Source organism: Callospermophilus lateralis, chromosome 12 (assembly GCF_048772815.1).
Source record: "Callospermophilus lateralis isolate mCalLat2 chromosome 12, mCalLat2.hap1, whole genome shotgun sequence".
In the NCBI taxonomy this organism is placed as follows: Eukaryota; Metazoa; Chordata; class Mammalia; order Rodentia; family Sciuridae; genus Callospermophilus; species Callospermophilus lateralis.
In genome coordinates this window covers 88630725-88648530 of record NC_135316.1, presented here as the reverse complement: position 1 = coordinate 88648530, position 17806 = coordinate 88630725, and the positions used below count along the sequence as shown (strand labels likewise).

Below are 17806 nucleotides of genomic sequence, written 5' to 3'. Positions count from 1 at the left end.
CAGTGAATTTGTGGATTACTAGAGAAAAGGGATGGGGAAGGTTCATCTTCCTCCAGGGTAAGACTCATGTTTTATTTCTAAAATGCAAATCGCTAGAACTGTACACTGAAAAGGGTGCATGATGTGGTATGTGAATTACATCTCAAAGTGATATTTTTAAAGAGGACAAAGTGTTGGAAGAGTAGTGGGAAAGAAGGCAATAGAGAGAGGAAGTACATGAAGAGATAAACTGCACGTACTGTCGGCTCCGGTGCTCTCTTCAAAGGCAGGGTTGTCCAAGCCAGGCTCTTCAGTCCAAGTGGGAAGAGATGCAGGTGTTGAATTCCGCTCAGGGGGCACTGTGCCTGTGCCTGTCCCCATCCCCAAACAGTCTGTTTCTAGAGATAAAGTACCTGAAGGATCTATTATAGTTGATCCATTTTCATTCTCAATCTCTGTCTGAGTTTTACTAGTTTTCCTTCTCTCTAAGGCAACTCTCCGATGAGAAGCTCCAGGACATCTAGAAAGAGTATTAGGTGGTTTCCAGATGATTTGAAAAGAAAACAAAAGGGGAGAGGGATGGGTGGATTACTAGTTTTTTCTTGAACAAAGGAACCACAGAGGCTTCCTTTCAAAAAGATCCTAGAAATACCACACAAGTGGTACATAATTCTGATCCTGATCTCTTCTCAAAATAAGTTCTTACACTCCACATAGCAGTTAAATTACAAATAAATGGCATTGGCATTAACAGTGGTTTGATATCAATCTCAAAGAATACTTCAGTGGAAAACCATTTTCAGGTATACATTAGTCATCAGAAAGCACTCAATAATGTCTGCATTGCAGGACTGACCCCAAGAATCTGATCATATGATCTCTTTCACAGGCAAGTTGTCTCAAGCAGAGGAACGGATCATCAGTCTCTGCCCGGAGGGGTGTCCCAACTTAAGATGCTCAGTGTGCCTCGAGGCCACTCTACTCTCCACAGTTACATTACATACCCAATAATTAGTGGGGACTAATGCACCTGAAGCTTTTCAACTCGAAGCAAGGCACAGCAAAGGGCCAAATAACTATGATAGACATGAAGGGAGACAAAGAGATATCTCCTAGTCAGTAAAACTAGGTTTGCAAAATTGGCATTACAGATAAGCTATGTGAGCTGAAGAATGTACTTCAATTATTTGGGAAACTTACATAATACCAAGAAATAAGAACTGTTAACGCACTTATTTTTACTTATTTACACAAACAGAAAGGTCAGATGGACCCTTATTTAAACTCAAAACATTTAAATGAAGGCTCTATATAACATTAAAAATGATATTCCTTTAATTGGACACTTAGTTGGATGTCATGACCAATAATGCCCAGTATGAAGAGTGGAAGATGCAAATTAGTGAACGAGAGCCCCCTCTGGGAAAGGAGATGATCCTAGACTGTATACTAAGGCTGCAGACCTTCATTTAATAATAATATTTTTAAAATTCCTACATTTCTAACAAAACACAGGATTAAATAAAACTAAAAGCTACTCCTTAACTATAAAAGTAATGTTTTCCCTTGAGGACTAAAGATTTATTTTAAATCGTGTATTTCAAGTTCTTGAAAAGGCCCGCTATGAACTTCCTTTTATTTACTTTTTTCTCGTTCCTTGTTTTCTCTATATCTTGTTAATAGGGGGATAATTGATTTTCTTCTCTGCATTGTTACTGCAAGGACCTGACAAACGTTTCTGAAGTTAGATCATGGAAAACACTACTTTTGTCAGATAAGCAGATTTAATTAGAAATATATTTTTAAAATATTTTATCCTCCTCTCCCCAAAAAAACTCGAGGCAAAAACTGGACTATAAAAATATTGACTGAAAAAGATAGGTTAAGATTCAATTTCCAAAATATATCATAGACAAATATCCACATGGGCAAAAGCTAGTACTCAGAGGAAAAAAAACAGACCAGAAACAGGAAATTAAAAAAATATAAACAGAATGTGAACATCTGGGAATTGGCTTAGCCAACAATCCTAAATTACCCGCACACCAAATAATTATGGCATATCTAAAAACACACTAAAAACAAAATTTCAAAAAGGTAAACCCAAAATTGTTGGAGAGGTGAAAAAACAGGCATACTTACATTCCCAATGGGACAGCAAATTGCTAACAAGAACAGGAAATTACTGTCAGGAACAGGAAAGATATTAAAAAAGATATCATTTAAAAACACGGAAAGATGACCTCACCCAGCATTAGAGGAAGAATGCCACAGACAGGACTTTTGGGAACACCCAGAGTCAGACAAGATGGGTCAGCTGAGCAGACGGAGACAGAACCACAGACAGAAGACAGAAGACGGGAAGAGGAAAACTCCACACCTGACTAAGGGAGGCAGAGTACTGGCAGAGTGGTCAACAAGGCAATCGCCAAACAGGGACAAATAAGGAGCTTTCAGTCTGATTTGGGAAAAACTCAGGTCGTATTTCAAAGGTGCTCTACTTTGAATCTGAAATATCATCCAAAAGCTCATGTAAAGCCTTGGTTCCCAGCAACGGCACTATAGGGAAGTGGTGAACCTTTGTGAGACAGAGCTTAGTGGGAGAAAAATAGGTCATTAGAAGGCATATTCTTGAAGGGGATATTGGGATTCTGTCCCCTTTCCTCTCTTTGCTTGTCCTCCACAATGACACGAACAGGCCTCGTCTACCACACACTCCCCACTATGATGTACTATGCCACCATAGGCCCAAAGCAATAGGGCCAAAGTGACCACAGACTGAAACATTTGAAACTACAAGTTAAAATAAACCTTTCTTCCTTTTAAGTTTATTATCTCAGGTATTTTGTCATAGCAACAGAAAGCTAATACAGGTCATGGTGACATGAGAAAAGAAACTCTTGGCAATGAGGACAAAAGCCCAGAGTATAATATAAACATTTTTCTTAATATAACAGGCATTATAAGCAAACTAGACACTGAAAATTGAACAATTTAAAGGAAAAAGAGGGTTAGGATAGTCCATTCAAAACCTGAGCATATGGAAATGGCTGCTAACAGGCCTGGTGTTTCTTTTTGGTTGTATTGAAATGTTCTAAAAATTATATTGTGATGAATATACTAAAACTGTACACTTTAAAAAGGTGAGTTTTATAACTTATTTTAAAAAACTGTTAGGGAACAAATAGATCTGACAGAAAAGCTCATGACCAACAGCTCAGAACTATCAAATTTGTAATCACTTGCAACTGAAAGACAAAGTAACAACTCCTATACACATTATTTGCCTCACAACCACTTTACTATCTCCATTTATAAATGGAACACTTGAGACTTAACTATGCCAACATCACATAGCTATTTTATTGCAGAGCCCAAATCCAAATATAATCATATTTCAAAGGTTTCTGCTCTTTCCTTCCTATCACATGCCCCCCAGTCTCAAATCAAATTTGTTCTACAAACTTTCCTAGAAATAATAATAGATGTAAGAGCTAGAAGGGCCATAGTAGTTGTTAAAAATTAATAAATAAAAAAGCAAACAAAACCAAAAACCTATGTAGTTTTGGAAACAGAGCCCTTAACACTAACACAAACTATGGGAATAGAGCAGGCAGCTTGGTGTATTCAAGTAGGTAACTGAATGTAGTAGAGTAGTATAGGGATATTAAAAACGAATATAGAAATGTGCACAATGTTTTATTAGAACAGAGTAGGCATGTGCTGAGAACACCAGTGCACACGGAGTCTGAGGCTATGTCCAGCACAAACTGCCAGAGGCTGAGGTCTGTACCTCCACAGGGTGGGGTCTCTTGATGAAAGTGTGCATTTTAATTTTCTTAAAATAAAATCAAAGGGCTTTTGCTGAAGCCAAGTGTCAAACTGAGGGATATTTTTTCTTCTCTTAATGAAGGTCATGTCTATTCCCACTTTATTTGTGCTACAACATATTCCCTGATAAAAATTGTATATGAGCAAATTCATATTAGGAAACATATGGTTTAAAAGAGCACACTATATTATTATCAGTAGTATTAATAGTGTGGTAACAGTGGTGGTAATATACCAGTAAAATAAAGCAACACATGCTAAGTGCCACACAAGGTCTGGAAAGTAATGGAACTGAAAGAATGTGAACATCCTAGAACCAAGAAAAATGATAAAAAGTTATAAAGTAAACTATGCAAAACCCCAAATCAACTGATATTGGTGAAAACAGTGCATCAGGATATCTAAAAAGCCTCTTTTCCACAAAAGCAATGTGAAGACTGGAAGAAATCATCAGAACCAATTATTTCTGAACTCTAGTCAAAGAATTGGAGTAATTCAGAAAGGATTTATTTAAGGAAAATGGCTGATTCTCAATCTGAACAGGGAGCTTTGTGGCAACCAGACAAGTCCTATTGCTATCCCCATCTCCTCAGCTGCATTACTGGAAAAGTAACAGTCTCTTCATACTGAAAATCAGGAATCTCACAGTCATTAGAGGAGCCAACTGGAGTGCCTCCAAAGCCCCATGCTCAGAAAACTGTCATTAAATGACCTGTTGGTTCCCTGGAGGCCTCCACTCAGAAGGCTGTCTCTATCTGACTTAGAGATTGCTCAGTACAAATAGTCTTTTTGCTGGGGGCATTTGTTGGAGGGAAGAGGAGAATCACATACAGTTGCTTAAGATTGTGACTGCCTGTGGGAGAAAAGCAAAAGTTGAAAAGAAAAACTTAAAAAGAAAAACTAGGGAATGAAATGTCTTCAGGGATTCAAGGGCTGTGTATACACACAGGAAAGATGGGTTGATGATGAAGCTCTGTGAAAGCAGAGTATGAAAACTTAGGCAGAGCTGTCAATTGCTCAGAGTGGTGAAGGCATAGCATTCCCCATCACGTACAGAGCCCTCGGGAAGATGTTGAGATTTATTGCGTCCAGGCATTTATGAAAGTCTGTCCAATCATTAGCTGACCAGTGAATAAGATTAAAAAGGATTAGTTCATAGAAGTCACGGAACAAATAACAATAACAAAAGCAATAATAAATCCTGAAAAGGGGAAAGAATCTAATTTCCAGAGTTGCCACATTATATTATTTAAATTGCCCAGAAGTTCAAAATACAATTAAGAGAAATGCAAAGAAACAAGTAAGTATGGTCCACACACAGGAAAAGAGCAACAATAGAAACTGTCCCTAAGGAAGCCCAAACATTATATTTATAGATGATGACTTAAATCAGCTATTTTGAAAATATTCAAGAACTAAAGAAAACCATATATAAAAAACTAAAAGAAAATATGAGAATTATGTCTCACCAAAAAGAAAGTTATCAATTAAAATGAAAGCATAATAAAAAACTAAATTGAAATTCTAGTGATAAAAAGTATAATAAACAAGAAATTCGCTAGAGAACAGCCATGAAAAGAAAGAACAGACTTGAAGATAGGTTAACTAAGATTATCAATCTGAGACACAGAAAGAAAAATGAGGGAGAAAACAAAAAAGAACAACACAGAAAGAAAAATGGTGGTGGTGGGGGGAGTAGGGCCCTGTGGGATACTATGAGGAGCAGACAAAAGAAGAAGGAGCAGAAAGAGTATTTGAAGAAATAATCAAAACCAAAGTTGATTAAAAAAAAAAAAAAACACATTCATTTCTACATCTAAGAGGATCAACAAAGTCCAAATAAGAAAACTAGCAGTGAGTTCCATACGTAGACACATCATAATCAGACTGATAAAAAACAAAGAAAAGGAATCTTCAAAGCAGGAAGAGAGAAACAACTTATCACATGGAAAAGATTCTCATAAGATCCTGATGATTTCTTTTCAGAAAACATAGAGGCTAAAAAGCCAGCCATGGATAACATGTTCAAAGTTTTAAATTTTAAAAATTAAAAGGATAAATATAAAAAGATAGCATATCTTTCTTTTTTTTTGTTGTTGTTCATAACATTTTTTTTCCTATCTGCTCTAAAGACAACTATACAAAACAACAATTAGAATTCTTTGTTGGTGGGTACACAATACACAAAGATGAAGTTTTCATAATAGTAACAGCAGGAAAGAGGAGGAGAAAACAAAAGTACATACTGTCATGCATCATTACTAATGGGGAAATGTTCTGAGATGCACCATTAAGTACTGCAGAGTGCACTCAACAACTCTATGTGGTCCAGGTCAATTACTTAAGGTAGCCTTTTGATGTGCTCCAGACATGGCAAACAAGATGTATGAGGCTGCTGGTGGCATAACACAGAATACTGTTTAACAATAAAATGTTTTAATAAGTAGGAGGTATGATAAAAAGTAAAGACGCAAAGCAGTAACAGTCATTTATTATTAAATATTATGTTCTCTATATAACTGTACCTGTTATACTTTTATAAGATTGGAAGCACAGTAGGTCTGTTTACATAAGCATCACCATAAACACATGGTGATACGTTACGCCAGTGTTACATTAGCTATGACATTACTAGACAATTTTTCAGTTCCATTATAATCTTATGAGAACATTGCCATATGCACAGTCTGTTATTAACTGAAACGCTGTGAAGCAGTGTGATTATGCAAAGTTTCTGTATACCTAGTGTTGATGGATAATTTTATCAATATGAATGGGCCATGGAGTAAGTGCCAAACTGAACATTGTTTCTGGGTGTGTCTGTGAGGGTGGGTCTAGATGAGGGTAGTGCTCAATCAGTGAACTCAGAAAAGTATAAGGGAAAGACCTCTCTACAATATGGTTGGGTATCATTCAATCCACTGAGGATCTGTACAGAGAAAAAGGCAGAGGAAAGACAACATAGTCCCTTTTCCCCTCTCTCACTGCTTGATTTGGGACATCTCATCTTCTCCTACGCCTAAAACTGGGATTTACACCATGGCTCCTTTAGCTCTCAAACCTTTAGACTGAATTACATCACTGATTATCCCAAGTCTCCAGCTAGTAGACAGCATCTTGTGGGACTTTTCAGTCTCTCCATAATCATGGCAGCCAACTCTTCATTAAGAAATCTCCTGGGGCTGGGATCATGGCTGAGTGGTAGAGCGCTCGCCTATCACATGTGAGGCCTTGGTTTCAATCCTCAGCACCACATATAAATAAATAAAATAAAAGTATTGTGGCCAACTTCAACTAAAAAAAATAAATAAATATAAAAAATTGTTTGGAAAAAAAAAAAGAAATCTCCTATTGGTTCTGTTTCTGTGAATAAAGCTGTTATAAACAAACACATTAATTGTAATCCCAGGATAACCACGGAGAAAATAATTTTAGCTAAAATAACCAGGGGTTGGGTGCAGTGATGCACGCCTATAATCCCAGTGACTCATATCTGTAATCCCAGTAACTTGGGAGGCCGAGGCAGGAGGATTGCAAATTCAAGGCCAGCCTCAGCAACTTAGGTTCTAAGCAACTCAGACCCTGTCTCAAAATAAAAAATAAGAGGTTTAGGATATGGCTCAGTGGTTAAGCACCTCTGGGTTCAATTTCCAGTACAAAAACAAACAAGCAAAGAAAGAAAGAAATACAAGAGAATTAAAATGACGTACTAGAAAAAATCTAACACAAAAACAGAATAGAGGAATAAAGAAACAGAGAAAGACAATAACAAATAGCAAAATGGCAGACATAAATGCCATTTTATGAGTAATTAAATTGATGATTTGATTAGAGTAAATACTCCATTCAAAAGCCAGGCATTGGCAGAATGAGATAAAGAAACAAAACAAACACAATCCCACCATGTACTACCCACAAGAAAGACACTTCAGATTCAAAAGCATAAATGGGCCAAAAGTAAGAGATGGAAAGAAAACAAACAAACAAACATATAAACAACAGCCAAAAGAGGATAGGAAGGCATACTAGTTTCAGCAAAATAGATTTTAGAAAAAAAAATAATTTTTAATGACAAAGGACATTTTATAATGATGAAAGAAAAGCCTGATCTATCAAGAAGATATAACAATTATAAATATAAACACACCAAACAACAGAGCCCAGAAACACAACAAATATTTAAGGAAGAAAGAATTCAACATAATGAAGGCTTCAATAATGGGTAGAACGATTAAATATAAGAACAAAAAAAAAAAAAAACCAGATTTTAATAAGACTATAAAACAACTAGGCCTATCAGAGACATCTGCAGAACACTCCATCTATCCATAGCAGAACACATGTTCTTTTCAAGAACACATGGAATCATTTAATTTACCAGGATAGACCATGAGGTAGGCCATTAAAAAAAGCCTCAATAAAATTTAAAGGATTGAATAATACACACTATGTTCTCCCACAATAATTAACTAAAAGTAGATCAAAGACCTAAATGTAAAAGCTTATAAAACTTTTGGGTGTAAATCCTTGTAACCTTGGATTAGCCAATGCTTTCTTTTTTTTTTTTTTTAATATTTATTTTTTAGTTGTACACACACCTTTGTTTATTTATTTTTATGTGGTGATGAGGATTGAACCCAGGGCTTCACATGTGCTAGACGAGCGCTCTACCACTGAGCCACAACCCCAGCCCAACCAATGGTTTCTTACATATGACCACAAAAACACAAGCAAACAAAAAAATAAACTGGACTTCATAAAAATCAACTTATTTGTCCTTCAAAGGACATGGGAAAGCAAAAAGATACCCGATAGTCAGCTAGTACGTCAGAGAGAAAACCTTTAATAAGTTTTTTCTATGCTGAGACCTTCTCTAATTCACCAAATGGGCTTTTCCTTCTTAAAAATTATAAAAAAGAAAAATAGGATGCAAATGCACAATTTAACAACAACAACAAAAAAACACTAACATTTAGAATTACTACATCTTTAAATGTTAAATTATTGAGGGTGGGTTAGGAATAAGCTAAAAGAGGTAAGGAAGAATGCTTTACTATTGATGTTGCTTGGCAGAATATAATAAAGTAATGATTAAAATGCTACCTATTTAGTATAATAAATAGAATATTTCTTAAAGACTTTGTTTCTTCATTCAAAGCCAGACATTGCCTACATTTTTTAAATTCTTCATTGTTTTACTAATATGTAATCCATTAAGAGTACTTTTACTTAGAAACATTCATTTTTCCTAAATATTTTACTTTTAACTGTAGGAGGAAAATGTCAGCTCTTCTCAAACTGAAACATATTTCTTCTGATCAGTAGTCAGACGCGTTATCCATTGCGCCACTGGCCCATGCTTGAAACATATTTCTTAAGAGAATGTCTTCAAATAGGGAAGGCAATCTAATACTTTAAATCACCAAATTTATATAAACTATTGCTAATGCTCTATTTCTACCAATAACTAAGAGGTTTTCAAACCCTAAATATTTAAGGACAAAAGGTACACGATAGACATGACTTTTATGAGACTTATTGTTGCTGATGTTCAAATTCTGTGAATTTTAGTGAAACTTACTGACAAAAATTACCTATCTCTCACAAGTAAGATTGTGGACAAAGACACCACAGTCATAACAATCATATTCTATGCCTCAGCACATCATTCTTTTACTACTTCGTGTTGATCTGAGATATAGCTGCAATCATTTTTTACCTTTTTTCATCATAAGATGATGTCAATGTTTTTTCTGATGGGTCTACATGGTTCTATCACTGTTTCCCACAAAGAGACAAGAGATGCCAGATGACTTGAGGCTGTATCATACCAGGCCTTGAAATGTCTGCCTTGTTTACAGGAACACTGAACAACTAAATAAAAACTTTAAATACTCCAAGGCCACCATGCAGATAGGCCACCTGTAGGCGCTCCAGCTGGGCCCAAGCTTCTATTAATCCCCACCGTGGAGACAGACATGTGAATAAAGACGCCATCTTGGAAGGAGACTCTCCATTTCTGACTGTTGTAGTCCCTGGCTTTATGCTTTCCCCAGATGTGGCCTAGATATGCAGCATTGACAGTCCATCTCTGCTGTGTCGTGTCTGAATTCCTAACTCAAAGAATCTGTGCAAAGAATCAAATGCTTGTTGTTGTATGTCCCTCTATTTGGCCTGATTAGTTTCCCAATATTGGATAACCAGAGCACAGGCTGACAACCGAATTGCATAAATATTAGAAGAGTGTCAACTTTTGAGCAAATGAATCCAAAGCCTAGTAAAGACACAGTCACAATCCTAAAGGAATCTGAAACCCAGAAGATTCCAACTTGCTATCAGCTTGCCAGGATTATGTAGTCTGCAGAACAGTGTGTAGCACACAGTACACAATATCTGTTGAATGAATGAATGAAGAACTATATTATGTACAGTTGAGTTTTAGAATATAAAACACTTCTACTTGAATTTTAACATTGTAAATTGAGACCAGAGAAAGGCAAGATCGTCATTATTTGTGTTCATATGGAATACAAAAATCTTATTAACTTTTATAATTTAACATTTTATATCTGTATTAGTAATCACTCTGTACTGTTTATAGCAGGCAAATAACCACTTTTTCCAATAATCCACCTTTACATTGTATCTTTCACATTTAGGTTTAAGATAACTTGGAAATGAATAAATTCGGACCTCAAATATTAATAAGAACACCTGGAAAATGAACATCCAAAAAGATGTAATTGTTTATCAACTTATAAATAAAAAGGATAGTTTGCAATTCCTAATTTTTAAAATCAGCATCATAAATGTTTTAATAGAAAATACTCTATATTAAATTCTTATATGCATGCTAGTTCAATGAATATTCCTAAAAATCTAAGAAATTTTTAACTCACTTCTCTAAATTAAGACTTTGTTTGGTTCCTCTAAATCCCATAATTAATATTGATAAAAGGTCACAAAAGGCTAGGTATGTTGGCAAACACCTACAATCCCAGCAGCAGGAGGATTACGAGTTCAACGTTAGCCTCAGCAACTTAGCAAGTCCCTAAGCAATTCAATGAAAACCTGTCTCTAAATAAAATATAAAAAGAGAGCTGGGGATGTTGGCTAGTGGTTAAGTGCCACTGGATTCAATCCCTAGCGCTAGCACACCCCCTCCAAAAAAAATAGGCACAAAAGAATCTTATACCCTAAGAATAGATCTATGAAGAGAAATAAAAAGCTCAAAGTATTCTACAGCCATAAGGAGGCCTGACCCAGATTAGCATATTCCAAAATCTGATGCCAAATTCTAGGAAGTCTTATGTTCAGATTCAATGCCTACTTGCCGCAGTCTGGCTGGGCTCTCAACGCCTACTGGTGACAAAAGACACACAGGAAAATTAAGACTGAACTACATGCATTTTCAAGTCTATCCATCCTATTTTCTCTTTTTTCAGGATCGATGACCAAACTCAGGTTCTTGCACATGCTAGGAAAGCACACTGCCACTGAGTTAAATCCCCAATCCTTAGCCTATTCTTTTTAGGCCTCCATTTTCAGACAACATAGTTTAGATATAGGCAGTTTCTCTGTAAACCTAAGCATTTCTAACATTTTTTTAATTGGAATTATGCTTTATTTACATTAATCCTTCTTATTTATTTATTTATTTATTTATGCATTACAATTTCTAACATTTTAATGGCATCTCATTATTTTTCATTCTTTCTTCATATGTCTTAATTATTTCTAATGAGTACTACAATACCATTTAGGAACAGAATGAACTTGTATATTCATGGATATGTATAGTAGTAGGGCACATGATCTGTCTGTGATAGGGTCAGCATGGCATATTAGAAGGTAAACAAAAATACTAAAGTTGAAGTTTAACTCTATCATAAACTAGCTATACATTTTTATGACAGTTTCCTCATTTGTAAAATGAGGGGGTAAGATTAAATATCTCCTTCAATTCTATGATTTTATGTTGGTTTAATGACAAGTCATTGCCTGCCAGACTCATATCTAAATGCAATATGATGTATTTGCATTGTTTTTCACAGCAATCAAGATACCCACAGATTCAAACTGTGCAAATGAAGTTAAGTTATAACCTTGAAGTTAAGAAATCAATACATTTATTTCTGTTATTTTATGTGGTCCTATAAACCTTTTTATAAAACTTAGTGACTTTCTTTCATATTTTAATCCTTCCTATAGCTTAAATAATTTTAAAGATCATCTTTTATTGAAATCAAATTATAAGATTCACCAATCACGAGGATGTGGGGGGAAAAGGCATACTCACACATTGCCGGTGGGACTGCAAACTGGTGCAACCACTTAGGAAAGCAGTATGGAGATTCCTTAAAAAATCTGGGATAGAGTCACCATTTGACCCAGCTATTCCACTCCCCAGTCTGTACCCAAAGGATTTAAAATCAGCATATTACAGCCCACATCAATGTTTATAGCAGCTCAATTCACAATAGTTAAACTGTGGAACCAACCTAGATGCCCTTCAATATGAATGGATAAAGAAACTGTGATACATATACACAATAAAATATTATTCAGCATTAAAAGAGAATAAAATGTGGCCTTTGCAGGTAAATGCATGGAGTTGGAGAATATCATGCAAAGCAAAGTAAGCCAATCCCCAAAAAACAAAGGCTGGATGTTCTCTCTGATAAGTGAATGCTAATCCATAATGGGGGGCAGGGGCATGGGGGCAGAAAAAATGGTGGAATGAGATGGACATCATTACCCTAGGTACACGTATGACTGCACTTATGGTGCAATGCTACATCATGTACAGCCAGAGAAGTGAAAGGTTGTGCTGCATTTGTATAAAATGAATCAAAATGCATCCTGCTGTTACATACACCTAATTAGAATTAAAAAAATTAAAAAACTATTGAATATCTTGAAAAAACATGAGTTAAAAAAAAAGATTCACCAATCAGCTAACTAAATTACTTAACCACTCAAAAAGCTTTTTAATCAGAAAAAAAAAATCCTGTTTTCCAACTCCTAGTTCTTGTTCAGTTTAGCCTCTGAATAGACTCTACAAGATCTTAGCAAATAAAATCATGCACCTTATTTCCATACTTATTTTTCCAACAAAATTACCATTTTTATTAGTTGTATAATATCCTACTGGATTGATACACTACTGTAATTTTAACGCTTCTCTACTTGTAAGTAATTATTTTGACTACAATTTAACAAACTATACACAAGATTGCAGTAAATATCTTTATATATAAATTTTCCTTCCTTTGGATTATTTTCTTAGGATAATAAACTAGATAAAAGCATATTTACATTTATAGCTATCAGCCATTTGAATTTGTTTTGTATTATAGTAATAAAAATATTAGTAAGTATAAAACCAGCTTCTCACTATAATTTCTATATTCATGTTTTTGATAAATCATCAAGTTAAATATTATCCCATGCAACTTATTATATTAGATTTGTCTATTTATTTACTGATGCTTGGTCTGTTTTTAACCAATTTTTTGTTTATTTGCTTCAACAATCTTTTTATAAAACCTAATTGCTTGTCTTTCTTTCCTATTTCTGGCTTACCTGTTTTTAAGATGTGCCTCCAGATCACAGCGTTGCATTACATCTTGGCACACTGAAGAAAATGGACATAAAACTAATAATTTGTCTAGAAGTTTATGAACTAGAATGCTAGATTTCTTACACAATTTGAAATGAAGTCTTTTGCGGTCCAATGGACAGAAATCTTTCTCTTGTAAAAAGTTTCTGAGGCACTTGTAGCAGAATGTATGTCCACAGGGCGTGTCTAGTGGCTGCAACAGAGGCTGAAGGCAAATATGGCAGACGAGGTCATCATCCACTTCATCCTGGTAATTATATAAGTGGTTTTCTCTTGTCCAATGCTGTTGGCCACACTCAAAACACAGGGGGTTTAGGGAAGAACAGGAAGTCTGTTCCACTGACACCATCTCATCACTTGTTGTTCCCATTTTGAATCAAATGATGCGTTTCTGTACCCTCATATATTAGACTTCCTCTGGAGGTTTGGTGTTCCTTGAATAGACAGGGATGTATCTGATTATAACCAAAATCTGTTTTTCTAGATAAACAATACAAAAAAAGGTAATCAGTATCAATCAAGATAGGTTTAAAACAGTGAATATAGCATTACTAACATTTTTAGTACAAAATTAAAGTTTAGATCAGGTAACAAATTAGCCATAAAGATAAAGATAATTATTTCATAATTTATGAAATAAGTTAATTTCCTCATAGCCAAGAATGACTTACACACTATTAAGATGTTGGTGAAAAAAGAACTTGTGATTAAAAGCAAAGATACCATGTTATATGGTATGACATAAGAAATAATCAATTTGTTTTACTGACTGAAATCCCCAAATATTTCACTGTCCAATGGTAGTTTTAAAGTCAATTAATCTTCATAATATTCTAACAGTGCATTCTGTGGTATATTATGTAATACATTTATATTTGCCATCCCAGCCATGGCTTCTTACTTCTGATTTGGTACTATAAAAAAGATAGTGTGTTTGAAATGTAGTCTTAAGGATAATTCAGTTTGTTAATAAAGTGACCTTTTGCTCTGCACTGTGGGAAAAAACTTCAAAGCATGATTTCAATATTCTCCCTCATATAAAACTGATTATAGAAAGACACATCTGCAGAGCATATAAACATCTGTACAAACTGTTAGGTAAAATACTATTTTATTCCATTAAATGGAAAAAAATCTGCTGTAATTCAATTAAATAAGACATGTGGTAAATTTCAATTCTACTTCACATTATTCCATACTTTCATTAGGTCTTGCTTACTTGGAGTGTGTATATTCTCGGCAACACAAGACTCAGAACATTCTCCTTCAGTTTAGTACATGCCTAGTAGGGAACATTCCCCTCATATAAATGCTTCCATACTTCTTACTGCCGAAGCACCAAGGGTTAAAAAAATTAGATTCAATCCCTGATACAAAAAACAAAAAAACAAAACAAAACATGCATATATATGTGTGTATATATGTATATATGTGTGTGTACATATATACATTTCCAATCCAAAGGCAGCAGCTCTTCATATCCTTTCTGTAAGTATTTACAGAGTCTCCAGTATATGCTTAACACTGAAGCCCGGCAGAAGAAGAGGACAGTTAAGAAAACCAGCTATTAAAATTCTGTGTAATAAGTACTCTAAAGAAAGTGACACACAGGGTCTTGTATGAATGTGGAAAAGATGAGGAGAACTGGCATTTAATTCCATTTGGCTTTGTGGCTAGAAATACTTTTAAAAGAGGAAGAAACAAAGACTGCTGAGTTGTGACAGGAAGCATTAACCAGAGAGGAAAAATGGACAAGGGCATCCGGGGCAAGACAATAGCATCAGCTAGTAGCATCAGTTACTTTTTCACAAGTCACAGGGGTTAGAGGTGCACAAAACACTCAGGAAACCTGAAGCAGGTAAAACATCTCAGACAAAGAACATACATTGGGAAAGGGGAACTCAAAAACTTAGTATCCCTGCCCAAGGACAGGAAGAGTAAGATAACCTATTGATTCTACTAGTGTTTGTATTTCAATAATTAAATTTTCCTCCAATCACACACATACAGATATTTACTATTTCATTTATTTAGAGTGCTTATTTTAAAACATTATCATTTTAATAGATGTAACAAGAATGGTCATGAGTTTTAAGGGGATTGGGAAAAAATTCTGGTAGAACAGTTTGACCTGATCTTAGATAAATCATGATTTTTAAAGCTAACCTAGTAAAATAACCTGTGGCCTAAATACCAACATTAAGAGAGCCAAGCCTTCTTTTATTTGGTAACCTATCTGGGATTTGTTCTTTGCCCTTTTGAACATTATGACTTTTTAAAATGTTAGTGTAAGCCAGGTGTAGTGGTGTACACCTGTAATCCCATTGACTTAGGAGGCTGAGGCAGGAGGATCTCAAGTTTGAGGATAGACTGAAACTCAGAGATAAAGTACCCCTGTTCAATCCCCAGTACCAAAAAGTGCAAGATATGAATGAGATTAAGGAGAGAAACATCATGTATCTCAGGAGATGGACTGCTTCAAACTAAGTATCCTAATACAGAATTTCTACAGACTCTTGTTTCTCTCTCAATTAGCAAGAAAGTTCACATATCCTTCGCTTTGTTTTGAGTGTTTAATTTTTCTTTTCCTCAAGAAAATGCACTGCAGTTCTAGCCTCCCACATAATGACTAAGAAAGCATTTATCTTAAGACTAATTTTGGCTATTTCTAAATCTCTAACTTTAGTTCTTTATTTTTACTTTATCACAAAATCTTTTCATGAGGAAAATTAACATGTTCTTATTTAAAATACCAAATAATTGCATTATCTCCACCCCCAAAATACCTCTATGCTACCATGAAACAAACATTAAATAGAAACTGAACTGTGAGGCCCTACAGCCAAGAAGTAAAGAGCACAGACCCAGAACTGATCTGAGGGGCAAAGTCCTTGCTTGGTCACTTACTACCCTTGTGATCTTATGTTTGGTCTGTTTCCTTCCCCAGTGAAAAATGGGGTTAATAACAGTGCCTATCTCATTATAAAGTAAAAGTGTCGCTTAAAACAATGCCCAACACATTACAGATGCAATATAAATGTTAACTATTATTAAAGAAATAATAGTTCTGACAAATTTTATGATGTGCCCAAACAACTCACAATTAGTGAGAAGAAAAAAACCCTTTCTTTCTTGCTTCAAGACATTATTACAGCAAAGAGGAAAGATATCTCATGAGTAAATTTTGTATAGGGGAAGACATCCTGGTCTCACGAAAACCATTTTCTCTCTTTTTGTGGTTTTCTTTCTCTGGGTAGATAATTTTCTTTCTGCTTTGTGTGAAGTCCACTGCACTGCTTCACACTACTCCTTTGGTAGGGTCTCTAAATTGTGAGCTTGCCATGGTTTGCGTGTGTCCCCCAAAGGCTCAGGTAGTAGAAGCTTGGTCCTTAGTGTGGAGGTGTTGAGGTGGTGGTCTTTGGGAGGTAGGGCCCAGTATTAGGGGACTAGATCACTGAGGTACAATACTCAGAAGGCATTAAAGCAGTTCTCCAAGGGCCCTCACTAATTCCCGCAAGAATTGCCTTAAAAAGAGCAAGCCTGGCCCTGACTCTGGATTCCCATTTCACCATGTCACTCTTCAGCAAGCAGTTGTTTTTCCTTTCTCTTCTATACTGTGCTGCAGCTTGAGAGGGCTGACCCCTAGGCCAAACAGATGGACTTTTAGTCTTTAAAACTGTGAGCTAAATAAACCTATTTTTAAAATAAAGTATTCAGCCTCATGTATTTTGTTATAATAACAGAAAACAGATAAAGAACTTTTAAGAGTTGGGCCTTCCATAGAAGAAAAAGAAGCTCAATAATGTTGAATGACCAATTGCACAACTATATTCTAATTCTTGGTAAGTTTAGGTGACCAAAATTATATATCAATATTTATCTATCTATCTGCCCAAGTTTATGTATAATTTTTATTTTAATTGTTATATATAGAATCGATGAGCATAGTTTAAGATATTAAAATACAAGTCATTCAGTCTTGAACATTTCTCAAAATATAGAGACAAAATGTAGCATAATGTGTCTTTACAAACTACATTATCGGTTTAGCAATACTCTAAGAGTAGTAAAGAAAAAAACCTATTAAACTGGCTTCAATTATTACAACACATTTTAAATAATATATTGAAAAGTAGCCAGTGTAATGGAAAGGAAGTTATAAGTCACTGCTTACTACTTAACCCCAGGTATGATTAACATGTTCACTCTTCCTGATTTAGGGGACAAGAATATCCTGGTAGGTCAAAGATTTCAGAAAGAACTACAGTTCACTATTAATATACAAACTAAATAGCATTCAGTTAATTTCTCTTGATATTGCTTTTGACTCAGATTTAAAGAATCCTCACTGGCCCTAGCCTAGGAGAGCCAGCT

At 35.2% G+C, this 17806-nt stretch overlaps 1 protein-coding gene across 1 annotated transcript in view; it reads right to left on the bottom strand.

Moving 5' to 3' along the window:
• Positions 1 to 17806, bottom strand: part of Lnx2 (ligand of numb-protein X 2) — a 70902-nt gene that overhangs the window by 23078 nt on the left and 30018 nt on the right. The window contains exons 2-3 of the mRNA XM_076872273.1: positions 13396 to 13912; positions 240 to 499 (exon numbers count right to left, since the gene is read on the bottom strand). Coding sequence (XP_076728388.1) covers positions 240 to 499; positions 13396 to 13802 — 667 coding nt within the window. The 5' untranslated portion in view covers positions 13803 to 13912. The remainder of the gene's footprint in view (positions 1 to 239; positions 500 to 13395; positions 13913 to 17806) is intronic.